At 41.9% G+C, this 16,898-nt stretch overlaps 1 protein-coding gene across 1 annotated transcript; it reads right to left on the bottom strand.

Moving 5' to 3' along the window:
• Nucleotides 1-6,790: 6,790 nt before the first annotated feature.
• On the bottom strand, nt 6,791-16,660 carry SVIP (small VCP interacting protein). The gene is made up of 4 exons (XM_019552143.1): nt 16,561-16,660; nt 13,104-13,154; nt 9,948-10,064; nt 6,791-8,509 (listed from the first exon to the last, which is right to left on the bottom strand). Exons 1-4 carry the CDS (start codon nt 16,621-16,623, stop codon nt 8,495-8,497), a joined length of 246 nt encoding a protein of 81 aa, XP_019407688.1. The 5' UTR covers nt 16,624-16,660; the 3' UTR covers nt 6,791-8,494.
• Between the last annotated feature and the right edge of the window lie 238 nt (nt 16,661-16,898).

The raw sequence follows: 16,898 nt of genomic DNA, 5'->3' as shown, positions 1-16,898 counted from the left end.
GAGATTCAGAAGGCAGTCTTTCAGGGGAACAGAACCTAAGACGGAGGGGGAGCAGGGGGAGAAAGACTAACATCTGTAGCTGGCCAGTGACTGTGATCCTTCCCTGAGTCCCCTTCCAATCACAGTGCTCTGGGGAGGGGCATAGAAACATCACATAAGCCTCTGTCTGCAGCTTTTCTGTCCCTTTTGTGAGCTGTTTCTGCCTGAGCACTGGGAAAGCCCCCTGTTACAGGCTACCATCCCTACTGGTTTCATCCCACTGTGCCTTAACACACACACACAAAGTCACACATCACAAGTTTTCTTTTCAGAAGCTTGAGGTGCAGTTTCCCAGGAAACCCTATCTCCTTGAAACCTGGCAGGCTTCATGGCCTTATCAGGGGCTACCATGCCTGCTGTTTTCACCCTGCTGCACCTTAACACACACACATACACACACACAAGAGTTTTGCTTGTCAGCACCTTGAGGTGCAGTTTCCCAGAAACCCCTGCACCTATCTCCTTGAAACTTGGCAGGCCTTGTGCCCTCAGAGGGAGCTACCATTGCTGCTGTTTTCATCCAACTCTGCCAAAAAATGACAAAGTTGTAGGTATTTCAGTGATTCCCCATGATAGTCTATGGCTGAATCTCCGAATCTCTCCAAATCAGCACTGAATCTTCCAAAGCCGATTCAGCCGAGTCAATTCAGGACAGTTTTCCGAATCTCTGAATTGAATCACTATTCTCCGAATTGGCTGAATCCGAATCAAATACTTCCCTATTTGCACAGACCTAGTATGGGTTCAGCTGAGGGTCTCTTGTATGATACTTTTTCGTTATTGGGAGGAGAGATGAAGGAGTTGAATTTAGTTTCTTAAAACCATGTTTTAAGCAACAATCAAGTTGTTTTCAGGTTAAATTTGACAACTGAAATTCCTAGATATGGTTCTGACTTCATTCCCACTAAATCAAAGGCACTACCAGTACTAGGCAGGATCAAACCCTCGTGCACATAACAAATGAAGTCCTGGCCCCTCATTAAAATCAACGGTAATTTTACTTGCGTCTTCAATGGAGCAAGCATCACCCCTATGTCCTTACTAAGTACAGAGAGCACGCATTTTAAAATGAAAAATTGTACACAGTATTGCATCTGAATCTTGTTCTAAAGAAATTTTCTATTGACAGTAAATCCTAGGTACTCAGGTAATTTCCTTTGATAGACAGTAAGATAATTTCCCTCTGGAGGGGCCCAATACCGAGAAGAGCAAAAGAACTGCACTTCTTATTCAGTGATAGGTGTTCAGTCCTTCCCAAAAACAGGCTATTAGTAATACTAGTATAAAAATTCTGTGTGGCTGGAGAGACATTTTCTTAGTGACGCAGCAAAAGACCTATTTTAAATAGAGTCAAAAATGGGGAGGACAAACCTTTCAAAATTAAGTTTATGTCAACATTTTATTGTAAAATAAGGAAAAATGTCATTCTTCTAACGTCTAGACAGTAAATTGAACTGGTTTAGTCCAGTGGTTCTCAACCTTTTGCACTTTATGTCCCACCAACCATTTTGTCAGAAAACCCTGATCCCACCATGATAAAAACAAAACCCCACAAAATTGCACTGTTCAAGATATTTGTTGATTCATCTATTTGAAGTGCAAACAACTGTTTTTTTTCAATTGGGCAATGAGTTCGCACCTACACAACCTTCGAGTCCCACCAGTGGGACATGTCCTACTGGTAGTCAATTGCGAACCTAAACTTCAAATTGTGTATTAAAAATGTTTTCTTGCAAAATAGCAAAATTTCTGGAAAAAGTTTTGTTTTTGTAGCAGGCAGTAATAATAAGACAACAAAATTGTCCTAGGTTTGTTCCTTTTAATAATGTACATTTAATGGTTGCTGCAACAAATCACCCTGACAGAGTAGAACATTGAACCTCAACCAAGGAAGTGCAGCATGCGATATCTTCTTAATTTTTAGGGTCCAGTTATGCTTGGTTGCCAGAACAGCCGTCTCTGAGTTAGACCACCCTTTAGGCAGCTCTGACTTACACTCCGCAAGTTGGCTGTCGTGGAGTGACTGGGCTCTTGAAAGAGATCTGAACCACTTTTCATAGGTGTCTGATACCAAAGACAGGATTAAGTGGTTACTTAGGGATTTGATGAACAATGGCAAAGTGAGTGACCTCCCTTAACATACCCGAAATGGGCGTGATTGGCTGAGAGGATTTAAACAGGATGTTCAGGCATGCAAAGTTAACTGTATAAGTACTGGATCAGTATCCAGAGAACAATATGCAGGTCAGACAAATTAGGAATAGGGACTGAAATCATTATAAAGACCCTGGAAAGAATGGAACTGCTCAAGGGGTGTTCCTTTTTTTGTCTGTCATTTCATTGGGTGGAACAGAGATCCCCAAAAGACCCAGTATTTCAAAAGACAGTGTCAGCTTTGCTAGATGTGTTAAGATTGAGCTAGCAGGCTAGCTTCTTTGTGGAAGGCCATCTGAAGGAACATGAGAAAAAGAGAAAGGAAGTAAAAAACTAATTGTAGTGTAATTGTAGCCTAATGTTTCAGTCCAGGAAAACATTAGGAAACAAAACTCCCATAGGTGGGATATGAAAGAAATGTCCATTTAAAATCCTAGTGTAAGTCACAGCAAGCAATCAATACATGAGATGACTGGGAGTCTTGACAAATCTTTATTAGTCAGTTCTTTATTTCATGTCAACATAACATTACCTCATCAGAAAATTACAGTATTATTTGAAAACCCCAGAAGAGGGAATTTGGTGTTTTAGCTAAATGGTTACTCTGGAACAGACTCCCCCCAAAGGTGGTGCAAGCAGCTACTCTGGGCACTTTCAAGAAACGTGTGGATGTTTATCTTGCTGGGATCATTTGACCCCAGCTGACTTCCTGCCCCTTGGGCAGGGACCTAGATCCAATGATCTGGCGAGGTCCCTTCTAGCCCAAATGTCTATGAAATCTATGAAGGCCATGCATTACTAGCTACTACCATTCATGCACCTGGCTAGGGCACATCCTGCCCTCGCAGAACAGCCTATACAGCCTACTAGGGATTTGCCTCTCCTTAAATTTCTTATAAACTCTGAGAATGTCTATTGAGGGTAATTACCAGGGTGAGATCAGCACACTCAAGTTGACAGAGCTTAGAGTTATGTTCACTCTTTTATATTGTGACTTTAGTAGCTCACAAAATGCTTTACCAAGGTCACTATCTTCTCCCCACTGCAGAGATGGGGAAATGAAGTGCAGGAGTGGAGTGCAGTGCTCAGGGTCACTCAGTGGGCAGCGGCAGAGTTGGGAATAAAACCTAAGCCTCCAGAGTTACAGTCTGATGCTCTGCTAGATTATGTTGCTTTCCCACAGGAACACACATGCTGCAGCCAGTCAGATGTTGCCTGATGTACTCTTTTTCTACTTTTCTTTCCCTCGGTAGACCAGAAAGAAGGCTGTGGAGAGTTGAGTTTCAATTTCAGAACCAGATGGAAGTAGAATGGAGGTGTGAGATCACATGGATGTACTGGGGGGATGAGTTAAGCAGCCCAGCCCAACTATTGACACCATCTCTTCTTGGTCAGGCTTGATGTTTTCCTGCATCCAGATCTGACATAGTATAAGCTCATACCCTCCCAGAAACTCAGAGTTCCCAGTACAGCACACAGCTCCTGAGTAATAATTTTTCCAGAGTTGTCTCAAATTCTTGAGTGGCTTATGTTCTGCAGGGTCTTTTCTATCTGGCATCTTCTTCCAAGGACTCCATCCAGTGACTCCATCTACCTGCTGTGCCCAGCACTGCTGTCCCCTCTGTACATCTTGACAAAGGAAGAGAAATGCCTTTCTCTCAAAGATGGTACTTCCTGCTTTTAAATTACATGCTTAAGCAATGTCTGGTAACCCCTGCAGTTTCAGTTTGCCCTTCACTTTCTCCAACTAAAGACCTTTAGGAGCATGACACTTCGTATTTAATCTCCAAACGTGTAATGTATGTAAATGGCCACAGGAATGTAGTCTGTAATTCATCCTCGTAAGTAGTGCATCATTTTAGCCTATGATAAAACTTCCCCAAGTCTAAATTCCAAGCTATAATTTTTAACAAGTAGCAGTCTCTACCGTTTTCGATGAAAGATTTAAGAGCAACTAGGTGTACTGAGGTTGCATTACTGGGTTTTCATCATTTTTATAAATGAAAGCTACTGTATTTCCTAATATTCTGTGGACTGTTAAAACTAAAATACATTTCCTGACACCACCAGTGTCCCCTGGAGTACATATAAAAGTGACCTTAGTGTAAAAATGCTCTTTTCCTGTGTCTCTAGGCTACAAGCTCTCTAAACTTTTAGATTAACCCCTTTGGAAACAACAGGGCAGGAGAGAGAAACATGGACTTCTCAAACTACTGTTGGTACTCAAGACTTACAGGTCTTTAAGTCCTGGCACACAGTTTGGTTGCACCCTTCCATGAATCCAAGATTTCAGTGTTTCAGGCTAGCAGACTCTTTCCTGCTTTCTGTCTCCCCAGCCAGTCCTTTTTTGCACATGGCAATAAGTTCAGCCCTAGTCCTCAGAAAATGTTTTTTTTACAACTGAATCACCTCTCCATTTTCCACTGCTCAGCAAAGCTAGTCTCTTCCCCTCTCTCAAATTCCTGGTTTGGAAAACATGGCAGCAGAGGGAAGCGGCCAAGACACAATCAAAGTAGATGGCCTTGGACTACCATCTTGACGTTTTCTGTATGGCAGCCTTTAAACAATGAATCAATTACAATTCTTGTGCAGGGCAGTGATATAGAATACAATACAAAAAGCTTGCCTTTGGCAATAGAGACATTTTACTCTGTCTCACAGAGTTCTGTTAAGGCAAAAGCCCTGTACAACTGTCCCAAGCTTGTGTTTTTGCTGGGTATATTGGAGCAATTACTTCTAAGGACATGGCCTCTCCTTGTAGCAGTCCATTAGCCAATGGTGTGAACAAACTCTAGCTCCTAAAAATATGAAGAATTTAACACTGGACATAGAGAAAGGCTTTACACATGGAAAAATCTAAGGTGGCAGAAGCAACGGTAAAGGACAGCATACCAGAGAAGAAAATAATTATTTTCTTTCTTATGGCTGTAAACGTAACACAGTATAATTAAAGCTTTCTTCATGCGATGTTTAAATACATCACTGTTTCAAATTTAAGGTTCTATTTCAGGATTCATCTTGGTTTTATAAGTAGTTCTCATTCTTATGAATATAAAGCAGTACATGATTCTAAACAATATACAAGGACCTGATAAAATCAGTTTTGCATTAGACAAAAAATGTATTCTGAAGGCTTCCTGCAAACAATGATTTAATTAAATTATGGTCATACTGTAAGTCAAAGTTAATACTTGTATTTGATCTTCATGGCCTTGATCTACTTCTACAAGATGACCTTGGTGCTTAGTATTATTTGGTGAGAGCTACAGTGCATCAAAGGCAGGCACCAGAATCCAAAGTTAGGCCCCATAGTATGGGTAGAATTAGAGGTGCACTGATAAACCGGTTGGGAATTGGATCACTACCGATAAAAGGAAAACGAACATTATCAGCTATCAGCTTTTTCTTGGCTGTTGTAGCTGATAATGTTGTCCGATAATTAATTATGTCAGGGCCCCTGGACACCCAGGTTACCTCTTGCCGAGTCGCGGACTTGGTGGGGAGGGGGGAGGCTATAATCACCCCAAAATTCACCTTAGCTCTCCCATAGCCGCCTCTCCCAGCACTGCCACTGCCCTCTCCATGCAGCTGAGCCCACTCCACTCCTGCCAACTGTGAGCCCAGCCCTGGCACAGCTTTCTATCAGGAAGAGGCTGGCGCCAACCCTGCTGGGAGCACCATACCTTCGCAGGTTCAGCAGAGCTGTGTGGGCAGGCAGGCTCAGCTATGTGGGGTAGGCAGCACCGGTGCTGGGAGGGGGTGGGGCTACAGCAAATTTTGGGATGGCTATAGCCCCACAATCCCTCCCCCCACTGCCACCCCAGCCTTAGCCTGAATGGCAGGGGCTTCAAGTGGCACTGCTCTGGGAATGGGCGGGAGTAATGTTTTAATCAGAGTCGCTCTGAGAGCAGCTCTAATTAAAGTGCTGCTGTATCTCTTGTATCAGCATACCCACGCTTAGAGAGGGCAGTGGGGCACTTGAACTAAAGCTTATTTGTTGAGCTTTATTACTAAATATTGGCTATTGGATCAGTATTGGCCTATATGGTTGTTTAATAATAAGCTATTGGTATCAGCCAAGAAAATCTTTATTGATGCACCTCTAGGTAGAATAGGTTCTACAGACATAAGCACACTGAGTAGGGATAGAGGAAGAAGGGAATGTTCCAAGTTCTGCCCCTTTCCAGGGCTTAGGTGCCCAACGTTGGGATTCACAATTTCAAATCCTGTCCTGCAGTAGGCACCAGTGCCAGCTCCAGCCCTTTCTTATAACCTGGAGCTATAGCAGGTGCCCTTTTTATTAACAGCTCTGTGGTTAGAGAACCCACCGAGGGGGTGTGTCTACACCTCATCCTATGGTGATGTGGTGATGTAGCAACGCCCTACAGTAACATAGCAATCACATGGGTTGATCCCTCAAGCAAGTACTAAATCACAGCATGGTACTACCGTCACCATACAGCAATTTGTAGACACACCTAGCACGTGGGACACGCCATTGAATGCGTATCAATTGTCTCTTTTCCTCCTCCTGCTTGAGAAAAGCAGTGGTAGCATTTCTCTTGCAAGATGCTAATCAACGGATACCAATCATAGCTTCCACGAACTAAGCAAAGTGACACTTCAATAACATAAATAGCCTCTGAGCACACACCACACTGTAGGATGCCTGGTGCATTAGGAATCCCAGAATGAAAGTCACATTACAGATTAATTATGACACACGGTTTTTTGTAGATTCTGTAACAAACTACTTTCCACTGAGTCCTAATTCAGTGACACACACTAATAAAACAGTGAGGAGAACAAATGCCCCAAATCACGAGGAAAGACAAGGGTATTCTATTATATTCTGTCAAGTCCACAGTTTTTGGCACTAAACTAATATTAATATACTATTTTTAAAATTTCCTTCTGGCATCATGAATTATTTGGCAAAAACCAAAATTTTTTTTTTTTTCCAAGAGGACTTCTCAAATAAGTCTGGAGCAGTACTATGCTTAGCCCTCCAGGGAGAAAGATGGGCTACTTAACTGAACTAACACTTCCAGAATCTAAACTGGATCAAAAACAGAATCAGCAAGACACTGACACCAAACTTAACATGCTCCAGGGAAAAATAAAAACTGTGCTTTTAGAATTTATCCTGTTGCAATATATTCCCCTCATCTATTAAAATGGTAGCCTGAGGTCACTCCTAGTTTTGAAAGCTGGTCACATAATACACCATAGTTTAGTTAGCTTTACATAATCAAAAGCAGTCTCACATTCGGGAAAAGGATTATGGGCAGCGCTGGATACAAACGAACAGTAATAGTGCTTCTGGTCCTTGGCAAGTATTATTTTACTATATATAATTAAACCACCCAGATAGTACAGAAGCTTTTAGGAAATAACCATCCAAGAGATGACCTAAGAGGCTTTTCCTTTTTCTGTTTTCCACCATATTCAGAAGCACAGCATTGCCCTCTAATGGTACAAAATAAAGCATTTAGCCAAAAGTTTTTGTTGCTTAGATAATTAGTGTTAACTTCCAGCATGTGTGTTTGTAAATTCATAGCAAATACATTTATACACTCAAAAATCCATAATTAGAAAATCAGGGAAGAGAGAAAACCAAAACTAAACCACATAATAAAATATTTACACCTTAGTATGAGTATACAAAGGGCTTATTACAAATAAATTTTAAAAGAAAAGAATCACAAAATGTTTCCGTTTACAGAAGCCAAGCTTATCCAAGTAGTTTCTTGGGGTTTTTTAAAGGCACTAAATGATTCACCAATCATTAGAAGTAGGAAACTGAAGAGATGGACAGGAGTACATTTATTTCATTACAAATATTTTGGAAAGAAGCTTTTGTGGCAGAAAAGTTTAATTGAAGAACTTTAAATATTGAAAAGAAAATCAATTATGATTTCCTACGCTGTGCATACAGTTTGTTTCAGAAGCAGAAGTATCATACATCAACCCCATTTTTCATTCCTGTACAAGAGTGAATTTCCTCTACCCCATCAAGAAACCAAGTAGAAACATGCAAAATTAAAGCAAATGGAGATTCTGAAATTTAAGTAACAAGTTTTGGCCTTTTTTTTTTTTTTTTAAACATTCTGAGGTTTTTGTCTGAAAAAGTTCTTGATCTACAGTTCTATCACTGGCCTTGCTACAATGGCAAAGTACAGCTCAATCTTCATATGCAAACAACAGCAAAAGCCACACAATGAATAGATTCCACTCAGCTGCAGAAACTGGCAAGTTTTTGGCAGTAAACTTTGACCTTCTTCCCAGAAACCATTCTTCTTTATCCAAGCTGCCACTAAAAAAAACATACATATATGCAGTAAATTGACAGTAATTTCTTACAGTTCAAGTGTTTTTTCATTCAAACTCATCAGTAATGTTTTTGTGCAAAGCAGAGAAACACAATTTGCTTAGCCTAGTCCACACAAACAAGATGACAGCCCCTGTCCCAAAGAATTCACAATCTGACTGTACAACTAAATAGCATGGCCCACAGCCACATGGAGATACCTGAGCTATCACTGAGTGAGATAGTGTGGGTACCAGAAGCAAAGCATATTAGCCTGGGCAGAGCATCTGCTACCCAAACTAGCTGGTACACAACGTATCTTGAGTGTCTTTGAACAGCACTGCACTGTGCCATGTATATAAACCTGAAAAGGAGAGCCATCATATTCTACAAATATAGGCAGGAGATGCAATCAGTATATACATACAGACTGCATTTTCTGACCTTTTAAAAAAACATATACATATGTTTGTAAAAAATACATAAAGCTTTCAAAAGATACATATGTGCTGCTTAAATTATTTGGTTGCCTAATTTCTTGTAAACTGAGGAAAAAAGGAGCACCTTCATAAGCTATTTGAAAGACGGACTGATCTTATAAATCAGGTGAAGTATCCTATAGTCAGAGAGCACGTGGATTAAGTTAATTGTGAGAGACGAGGATAAATGAGTAGTTTGATGGGGAACCTAAACATGTGCCAGATTTCTGCTTCAACACATGCTAATTAGCATGCCTCAGAGCAGACTCAATTAATCCAGCAGGTAATGCTAGAACGTACTAATTAACGTGCTCCAGCAGCCCCCACGTCCCTGCACTTCAAGATGACTGTGGAGGTGCTTTAACACATGACACCGTGGATGGAGCATGTGCATTGACACCTATGAATATTAATGGCAAAGTACAGAGGAAACTTGTGACGAAACTTTAGAATGAGGTCATAATGCTTGAACTTCCGTTGTTCAAAAGGGTGACTTACTAGTTGAATTCAAAGAAGAGTATGACATAACAGGATCATGATACATTTTGAACAGATTGGAGTGAGAATGGTGAAATGGCTGTTGGAGGAGCCACAAGAGGAAGTAGCTGTAATAATCAATATGACGGGTAAGGACATGAACAAGAGTCTTTGCTTTGGGAGTGCAAAGAAGAGGATGCTTCTTAGAAATATTATGAAGGCAAAAGTGACATGATTTGGATATTTGTAATATGTCAAAGAAGAAAAAACAACTGAAAAGCACTCTCAAATTATGGGCTCTAGGGATGAGGATGGTGGAATTGTCAGTAATTGACAATACAAGTGGATGAGGAGCAGCTGCATTCAGTTCATTTGTATTTATCCTCTCCCTGATTTGTACAGATACTTCCCCTAAGGAAGAAAAAGTTAAAAGGTTAAAACAAAATATTTTAAAAGGGATTTAACATTAAGTAAATGTTAAAACTTACCCGAAGTCCTCCTCCTTCTCCTACAGAGCCTGAAGATGCAAGTCTTTTTTCCATTTCTTCCTGTTTCTTTTTCTTTTGCTCCACGGAAAAAGGGTTTTTAACACCCCGAGAGGAGGCCTTTGGGGAAATAAAGTTGGGTAAATGTACATACTTCAGTCCCCTTATTTTCCAGAGAAATAAAATCTTGGCAACTATTTGGTGGGTTTTGGTTTGTGTAAGGAGTACTGAAACAGTAACTAATACCACTATTATGTAATACAGCAGGGTAATTTTTAAAGGTGCTTTTTCATATTGTAAGTGTTAGTCAGCACTGGCCATAGGGCATTCTCTTATTTCATTTTATATGTATATCCAGGTGGGCATAATTTAAACATGATTAAATGCATATGGTTTATATCCAAATTGTAGAACTAAATCTTTTTCCCCTTTCTATAAGCCCCATACGTTTTAATCCCAAATTTTTCCTGCTGACATATTCTCTATGTTCTTGCCTTCACCATCAAAATCCTAACCAATTTAAAAGCAATGGTCCAGGCAGTCAGCAGGTTCCAATAAACAAAATTGTTATTTTATTATAAGTTCACTGGTCCAACTTCTTTTCTTACCAAATGGATGCCTGCAATTAGAGTACATGCAATAGCTAACTGAGGAATGCTAGCGAGGAAGTCTTATTACAATTTACTGTAAGTGCATCAGAAGACACAAAATACTGAGTTTCCAAATCTATAGTCTTGATGTGCTGAACTATGAGTTAAGTCAACAGGACTCTAATGGGCATAAAAACTAGATAGACTAGTAACTCGAGTGCTAGCAGAGCTGTGAAAAACCTGGGTCCAGTTCATGCTATATGGCAACACTGTATGGGGTACTGGTTAAGTCACTAAAGTTTTCATTTGCTTTGAATCTTTCTGTGTAACATGGGGATACTAATACTTTTCTAAAGTGTGGGGGGGGGGCAGGGGATGATGACATACATATATTAAAAATACTGTGATGCACTTTGATGCAGTGATAATGGGGCTATAGAATGGAAGGATCCAAAATGGGAATATGATTATCTTTTTTCCCCTCACCAAGGTCTCCCTAGGGTTTTTTTTTTAATGCATTTCTAGTTCCTTGTTTCAGGTTACGGTCTTATGGTTTGAGCAAAGGGGAAGAAGTCAAACTTGTGTTGGGAGGAAAGAAAAACAGACCATCAGTATAAACTGAAGGTGCTGCTGACTGACGATGACAGCCAAAGGAGAACTGCGCCAAGGCAAGCCAACAGACAAAGCTGTAATGTGAAAAGGCATAAAGCTGTCAGTGCAATACAAAATATCAAATAAAGAAACAGGGTAATCTGAACAGTTTTTAGAATAGCTTTCACTTGCACAGAATTACAGTGCAACTGCTCAGGCATGATGGGAGCTCAGGACAGGAAGTCTTAGTTCTAATTCCAGTTTTGACACCAACTCACTTAATATGATTCAGTTACTTAGGGCAGATCTAGGGGTATTTTTACATGTGTTCCCAATGTGGCGCCGGGCACTTTTAATTAGCGAGCTATGCTAATTAAAAGTGCCCAGCGCTGTGTCGGAAACACATGCATCAGCGACACAGAGCGCCTCCCTGCTGAGAAAATGGTATGAACTAAAGAACTTTGAACATGTTTTAGTTCAAAGCACATCGCTGTCATTTTCTTGCCGTGGAGGTGCGTTGCACTGCTGATACACATGACAGGTGAGGCTGCTAGAACACATATATTTATGTGCTTCCTGCATGTATGTAAGTGCCCTATGTTACTATGTTTTGCTGATGTAGCTGTTAGGCATTTGAAAAAAAAATCACCCCTAAAAATGCAGAGATATCCCAGAAATTCCCATTATCTGGACATAACTTATAGTGGCCAGTCTTTCTGAATTCCACCCCTTTCACTGACATATGCTGCATCTCCAGGGCGCTTCACAGATATGAAACTGCAAGTAGAGCTATACTGGTAACATCTCTGGAATGTACTGCAGCTCTGCACCCGCAATCACCTAAATTAAACCCACATCATTTTACATATTACTATTGGAATCAAAGGACTACTTGTACAAGTTGCATGCACACACACGCACTTGAAATCTGCAGTGCTGTATCCTGTTTCTCCTGTTTAAAAAGAAAAAAAAGCACCTGTCTGATGAAAAGATAAACATTTAGAAAGCACTTTTGAAGCCAAAGAACTATAAAACACACTCAGTATCTTTCAGAACTTTTGAAACAGCTGCATAGCTCAGCAAAAACCAAAGCAGCATTTAATAGAAACGTTTATTTAGTTGTGCGCCTTCCATTCCTGTGAATCATGATCTTTTAAACAGAAACAAAACAAGCCCTTACCAATAACCACTAACGTAGATGTTAATAAAATGCACACATTCATTTATCTTCTTAGTTCAGCTGCATATTTAAAATTCATAAGCAAATTATGAGGAGAATTTATATAATACATCATTTAAAAAAAAAGGACAGTTCAAAATGGACTAGTGTTATTGTTCCAATAGTGGTAGACATCATATCTCTAACTTCTTAGGGATTTCCACATTCTACTTACATTTTTTTAACACTGAAGCTGAGAGAACGTAACCCTTCAATCAAAATTACTGTTCACCCTGAAATGTGCAAGAAGTTGATACTACAGTGATAGGGACAGAGTGACTCCAGTTCTCTCATATTAATGCAGCTAGTAGACTGAGCTCTTTTGAGCTTATTTAGAATTGCCATGAAAGCAACCAGATTATAAAACTTTGAAAAACATCTGCAGAACTATTTTTTAGCTTTTGTTTTTAAAGCGTGACACAAAAATACTGCCAGTCAGTTTCTTCACTGGTTTCAAAAGAATTATGTCATTCTAGGGATTTTCAAAGGACCCTAAAAGTTAAATGACAGTGGGAGAAAGATAACTATTTTAAGTTCCTTTGACTATCCAAAACATTCTTACACATTATCAAAAGATAATCAGATAGACACAACGTTAGTACTGCTACAGACAGATGTAATAATGCATACTTCTTGCCAAGAGTCCATATAAACTGCTCAGCTGAATTTTTGAAGGCACCTGCCATTTTCCATGTTAATACTATTAGTTATTTTAAAATATTCTGAACAAGGTAATTTTATTGACAAACTTAATGTTACCTCCATCTGCCTCTTTTCTGCAGCTTCTGCAAGTTGTCTTCTTTTAATTTCCTAAAGAAAATCAAAAGGCAAACTATTACGTAAATGTGTTAGACAAAACAGTTAGGTATACATAAAAACCTGAATATAATTTAAAATTTCAATTACTTTGACAAAGGATCTAAAAATATTACGCGTGCTCCTGCATGGCTATTCTTAATAAAGGAAAATTGACTGATCAAGTACTAAGCTTAACTGAAACAGATGCCCTCTCTCCATTACAAGTAGATAAGGTTATCAGAGAACTGCATACAGGCAATATGCTTTTAGTTACAAACATGGTAGAAAGTAGCGGCCACTCTGAAACTGTCCAGTAGTTGTGTGCCAACTGATAGGGTTGTGCAGGTATATCTGTTACACATCTGTATTTCAACTGACTTCATATATATGGCACAGGATATAGAAGAAAATCTGTAAAATGTTTTTGTCATTGAAGAAAGAAATAGGAGGTCTTTATATAAAACAGTGGTTCCCCTGAGAGCCCCACAAAAATGAGGCATGTATCTCATGAGGATATTTGCAGCACAAATATTTTGAACAACAGACCTTGAGGAATCTCTTATAGTGAAAGCTCATTCCTATTTTGCTTATAAAATAGCTGATGCCAAAACTGCTACCAGCACATGAACACAATTCTGCTATATATGCATGTTCACAAGAAATGGCTCTACTATACCCCCCTTATTAGAAAAGCTCATTTTTATAATGTTCCCTAACACAGACATCTTCTACTCCCTGAAAGTACCACTGACTTAGAAGTTTCTGGCCTTCCACACGAATGCAGAGGCCCATCCTCAGAAACTGTGCTGGAAGATTAGCACCTATGATACTAGCAACCAAGACTGATTACTGTTCGATGGATCTCTGATGACCCATGTGAAATGACTTAATTTCAGTAAGGCTTCTATGTAGTGTCTCACAGAGCAACCCAAAAATCGACACAAATACCCTGTCCTTGAAAGTCATCCCTCCAAAATGTTCATCCTGCAGTAGGTTCTTTTGAGCAGATCAGATCTACTCCACTGTTTTTGTTCTGTTTGCTTTCTGATGTGAGGTTGCAATCATACAATAAATTAAAGAAATTATGGCCCATAGAGCAAAGGACCATAGCACATTTGCTGACAATTTAAAATAATAGTAACAGCTTTCTAAGCTTTAACAACAAATATTTAAACTGACCAATTTAAGAAAATCTATATTTAATGGTACAGTACACGTATAAATTGATTTTTTTTTTCTTAAATACCTATTTTCAGTTAGGAAACATTTTATTTTTTGCAACCTCCAGGATTTTTATCGTCTCCCCATCAAGAATCATAGATGTTGATGGCAAAAACATGTGAAAGGTTTGTAGCATGAGCTCAAGCGACTCTGATACACATCCCATGCAACCCAAGATAAAATTGGGGGGGGGAGAGGATGAGAGGACGGAGCAAGATGTACTTTCCCACCAACTATTTTTAAGTGGAATAACAACTAACAGCAGTTATCAACCTTTTTGGACTCAATCCACCCCTTGGAGGAGCCTTCCAGTCTTCGTTCTATACAACACCCTCTACATGTTACAGGTATTGCACGATTAAATACATAATTGCCTTAAGACCACCTACATGTGTAATGTATTAATTACACAATAAAAAGTTCCAAACAGTTACAAGTTAGATCTTGAAAATGCGTACTAACTTTATAGCTGGTTGCTACTGAACTTTAATTTGCACTTGTAGCAGGGTCTCTCTGCCTTGTGGCTGGGAGCCCCACCAGCTGACAGGACTCTTGCTTAACCGCAGAAGTGCACCATACCTAGTATAAAACCCCAGTGTCCTGGAGGAGTTTCACACACCCTGAGCCCTAGGGATTGTAGCAGGGATTCACACTCTCATGCCTTGAAGATTGCAGCTGCTGGGATCCCCCAGCCCTGGGGGGGTGTGGGAACACTCCCATGGCTGGAAGCCCCCCAACTGAGGGGATACCCAGCAGTGAAAGGTTGCCTCCAGCAATAAGACGTGATGGGACTGAATGTATGATCCCATAATCGTGCCTGTTGCCAGGCACGTGCAGCATGACGAGGTGCGGTTGGGTGCATCATGCATTAGATCCCATGGCACTTTTACCTGCATGTGTGGAAGGGTGACTTTGCAACTTATGTGAACTGTGGCTTCTTACAGACATAAAAAAGAAAAAAAAATAAAAATAATGAGCACTTTAAGCTTGGTACAGCCCTGCACCAAGCACAGCTCATACCCAGAAGAGGCATTTCATTAGTTTGACCCGGCTCACCCAACATCTGTACAGATCAGGAGCTCCAATGGGGCTTTTTGGTGCTTTTAATGAATAGCTGATTGAATCAGCTTTAGATAAAAGTGCCAAAAAGCCCTGCTGATGCACCTGATCTATACAAACATTGGGCAGCCAGGTCAACCTAATGTGCTTCCTCTTCTGGTAAAGCGCCATTCTTTTTTCATTTCTGTGAGCAACCTTAATGGCATGCCATTTCACAAAACAATTAATCACTTACAATGTTTGCCTCCTTGCAGAGGGGACTGGCAAAGGGAATGGGGGCTCACCCCATTTGGGATAAGCCCGCACCTGTGCTCCTCTGCTTAATTCATCTGCTTTCTAAGGAAGATGTTTCATGTCAAGTATCCCATGTTGGCAGGGGCAGTAGGAATCAAGAGGTAGTGAGTGATAGACTCTCTGTCCCCCCACTAGCTTTTGATTCCTACTGCCCCTGCCAACATGGGTCCTTGACATGAAACACCCCCCCCAGAAAGACAGACCTCCAGTCATTTGCAACTTAAATGTCTCCCCAGGGTGCCGTCAGATCTTTATTTTTTTTTTTTGGAAGGGCAACAGGAGCTGGGAGGAGATCAGGGAGGTGGTTAAGGGGAGAAGCAGATGAATTCAGCATAGGAGCGCAGGTGCGGGCTTGTTTTTAAGACCCGGCTGGACAAAGTCTTGGGTGGGATGATCCAGCTGGGGCTGGTCCTGTTCTGAGCAGGGGGCTGGACTAGATGGGCCCCCCGAGGTCCCTTCCCACCCGCGTATCTCTAACCTGAGCTCCCCCGGCTGCCGCTGGAGACACTGCTCCTCGCCCTGTCACCTGCCACCAGGGAGAGGGCCAGCGCAGCCCCATCGGTGCAGCCACCCTTCAAGCTGCTACGAAATCCCCGCTTCTCTCCGCCGGGCTGAAACCAAGCCCGTCCCCTCAGCCTCCCCTGCAAGGCCACGTGCTGAATCACAGCCTTCGGCTCCCCGGGCCGGAATGACCCCCTGAACCCCCACGGAGGTGAGGCGCGCGGGGGGTCCCGCCGGGCCTGGCCGGGATCACCTGACACGGCGGGGCAGGGGGGGCACGACGCAGCAAACAGCGGCGGGAGGCGGAGGCGGAGACCGAGGCCCTGCCCTGCCCCGCACTCACCGGGTCGGGCGTCTCCACCACGTCCTCGGCGGCACCCCCCAGGCAGGGCAGGCACAGCCCCATGCCGCCGCCCGCAGCGCCCTTCCACCGAGCGAGCAGCGCCCGCCCCGCCCCGCCCCGGGCACGGCGCCACCTGGCGCCCCGGAGCCGCCGCGGCCTGGGACCGCCCAGCACCGCCCCGCGGGCCGCCCGCGCTCTGGGGCGGGGGTTGGTCAGCGGCGGTGCGGAGCAGAGCGTGGGGGTTGCGGAGGGCGCGGTGCGGAGCCCGGAGTAGAGGAGACAGTGCGGCACAGAGGATGCAGAGTACAGGGTACACAATACGCAGCACATTCTCCAGA

The sequence above is a fragment of the Crocodylus porosus genome, unplaced genomic scaffold, assembly GCF_001723895.1.
Source record: "Crocodylus porosus isolate Cpor-Errol unplaced genomic scaffold, CroPor_comp1, whole genome shotgun sequence".
Taxonomy (NCBI): domain Eukaryota; kingdom Metazoa; phylum Chordata; order Crocodylia; family Crocodylidae; genus Crocodylus; species Crocodylus porosus.
The sequence above is the reverse complement of the archived record's forward strand: the minus strand, read 5'-3'. Positions and strand labels throughout refer to the sequence as shown.

Excerpts from the sequence above, each read along its gene's own strand:
- SVIP (XM_019552143.1), bottom strand. The coding sequence starts at position 16,623 with ATGGGGCTGTGCCTGCCCTGCCTGGGGGGTGCCGCCGAGGACGTGGTG. Across the intron at positions 13,155-16,560 it reads TGGTGGAGACGCCCGACCCG|GAAATTAAAAGAAGACAACT; the intron begins GTGAGTGCGGGG and ends GATTTTCTTTAG. Across the intron at positions 10,065-13,103 it reads CAGAAAAGAGGCAGATGGAG|GCCTCCTCTCGGGGTGTTAA; the intron begins GTAACATTAAGT and ends ATTTCCCCAAAG.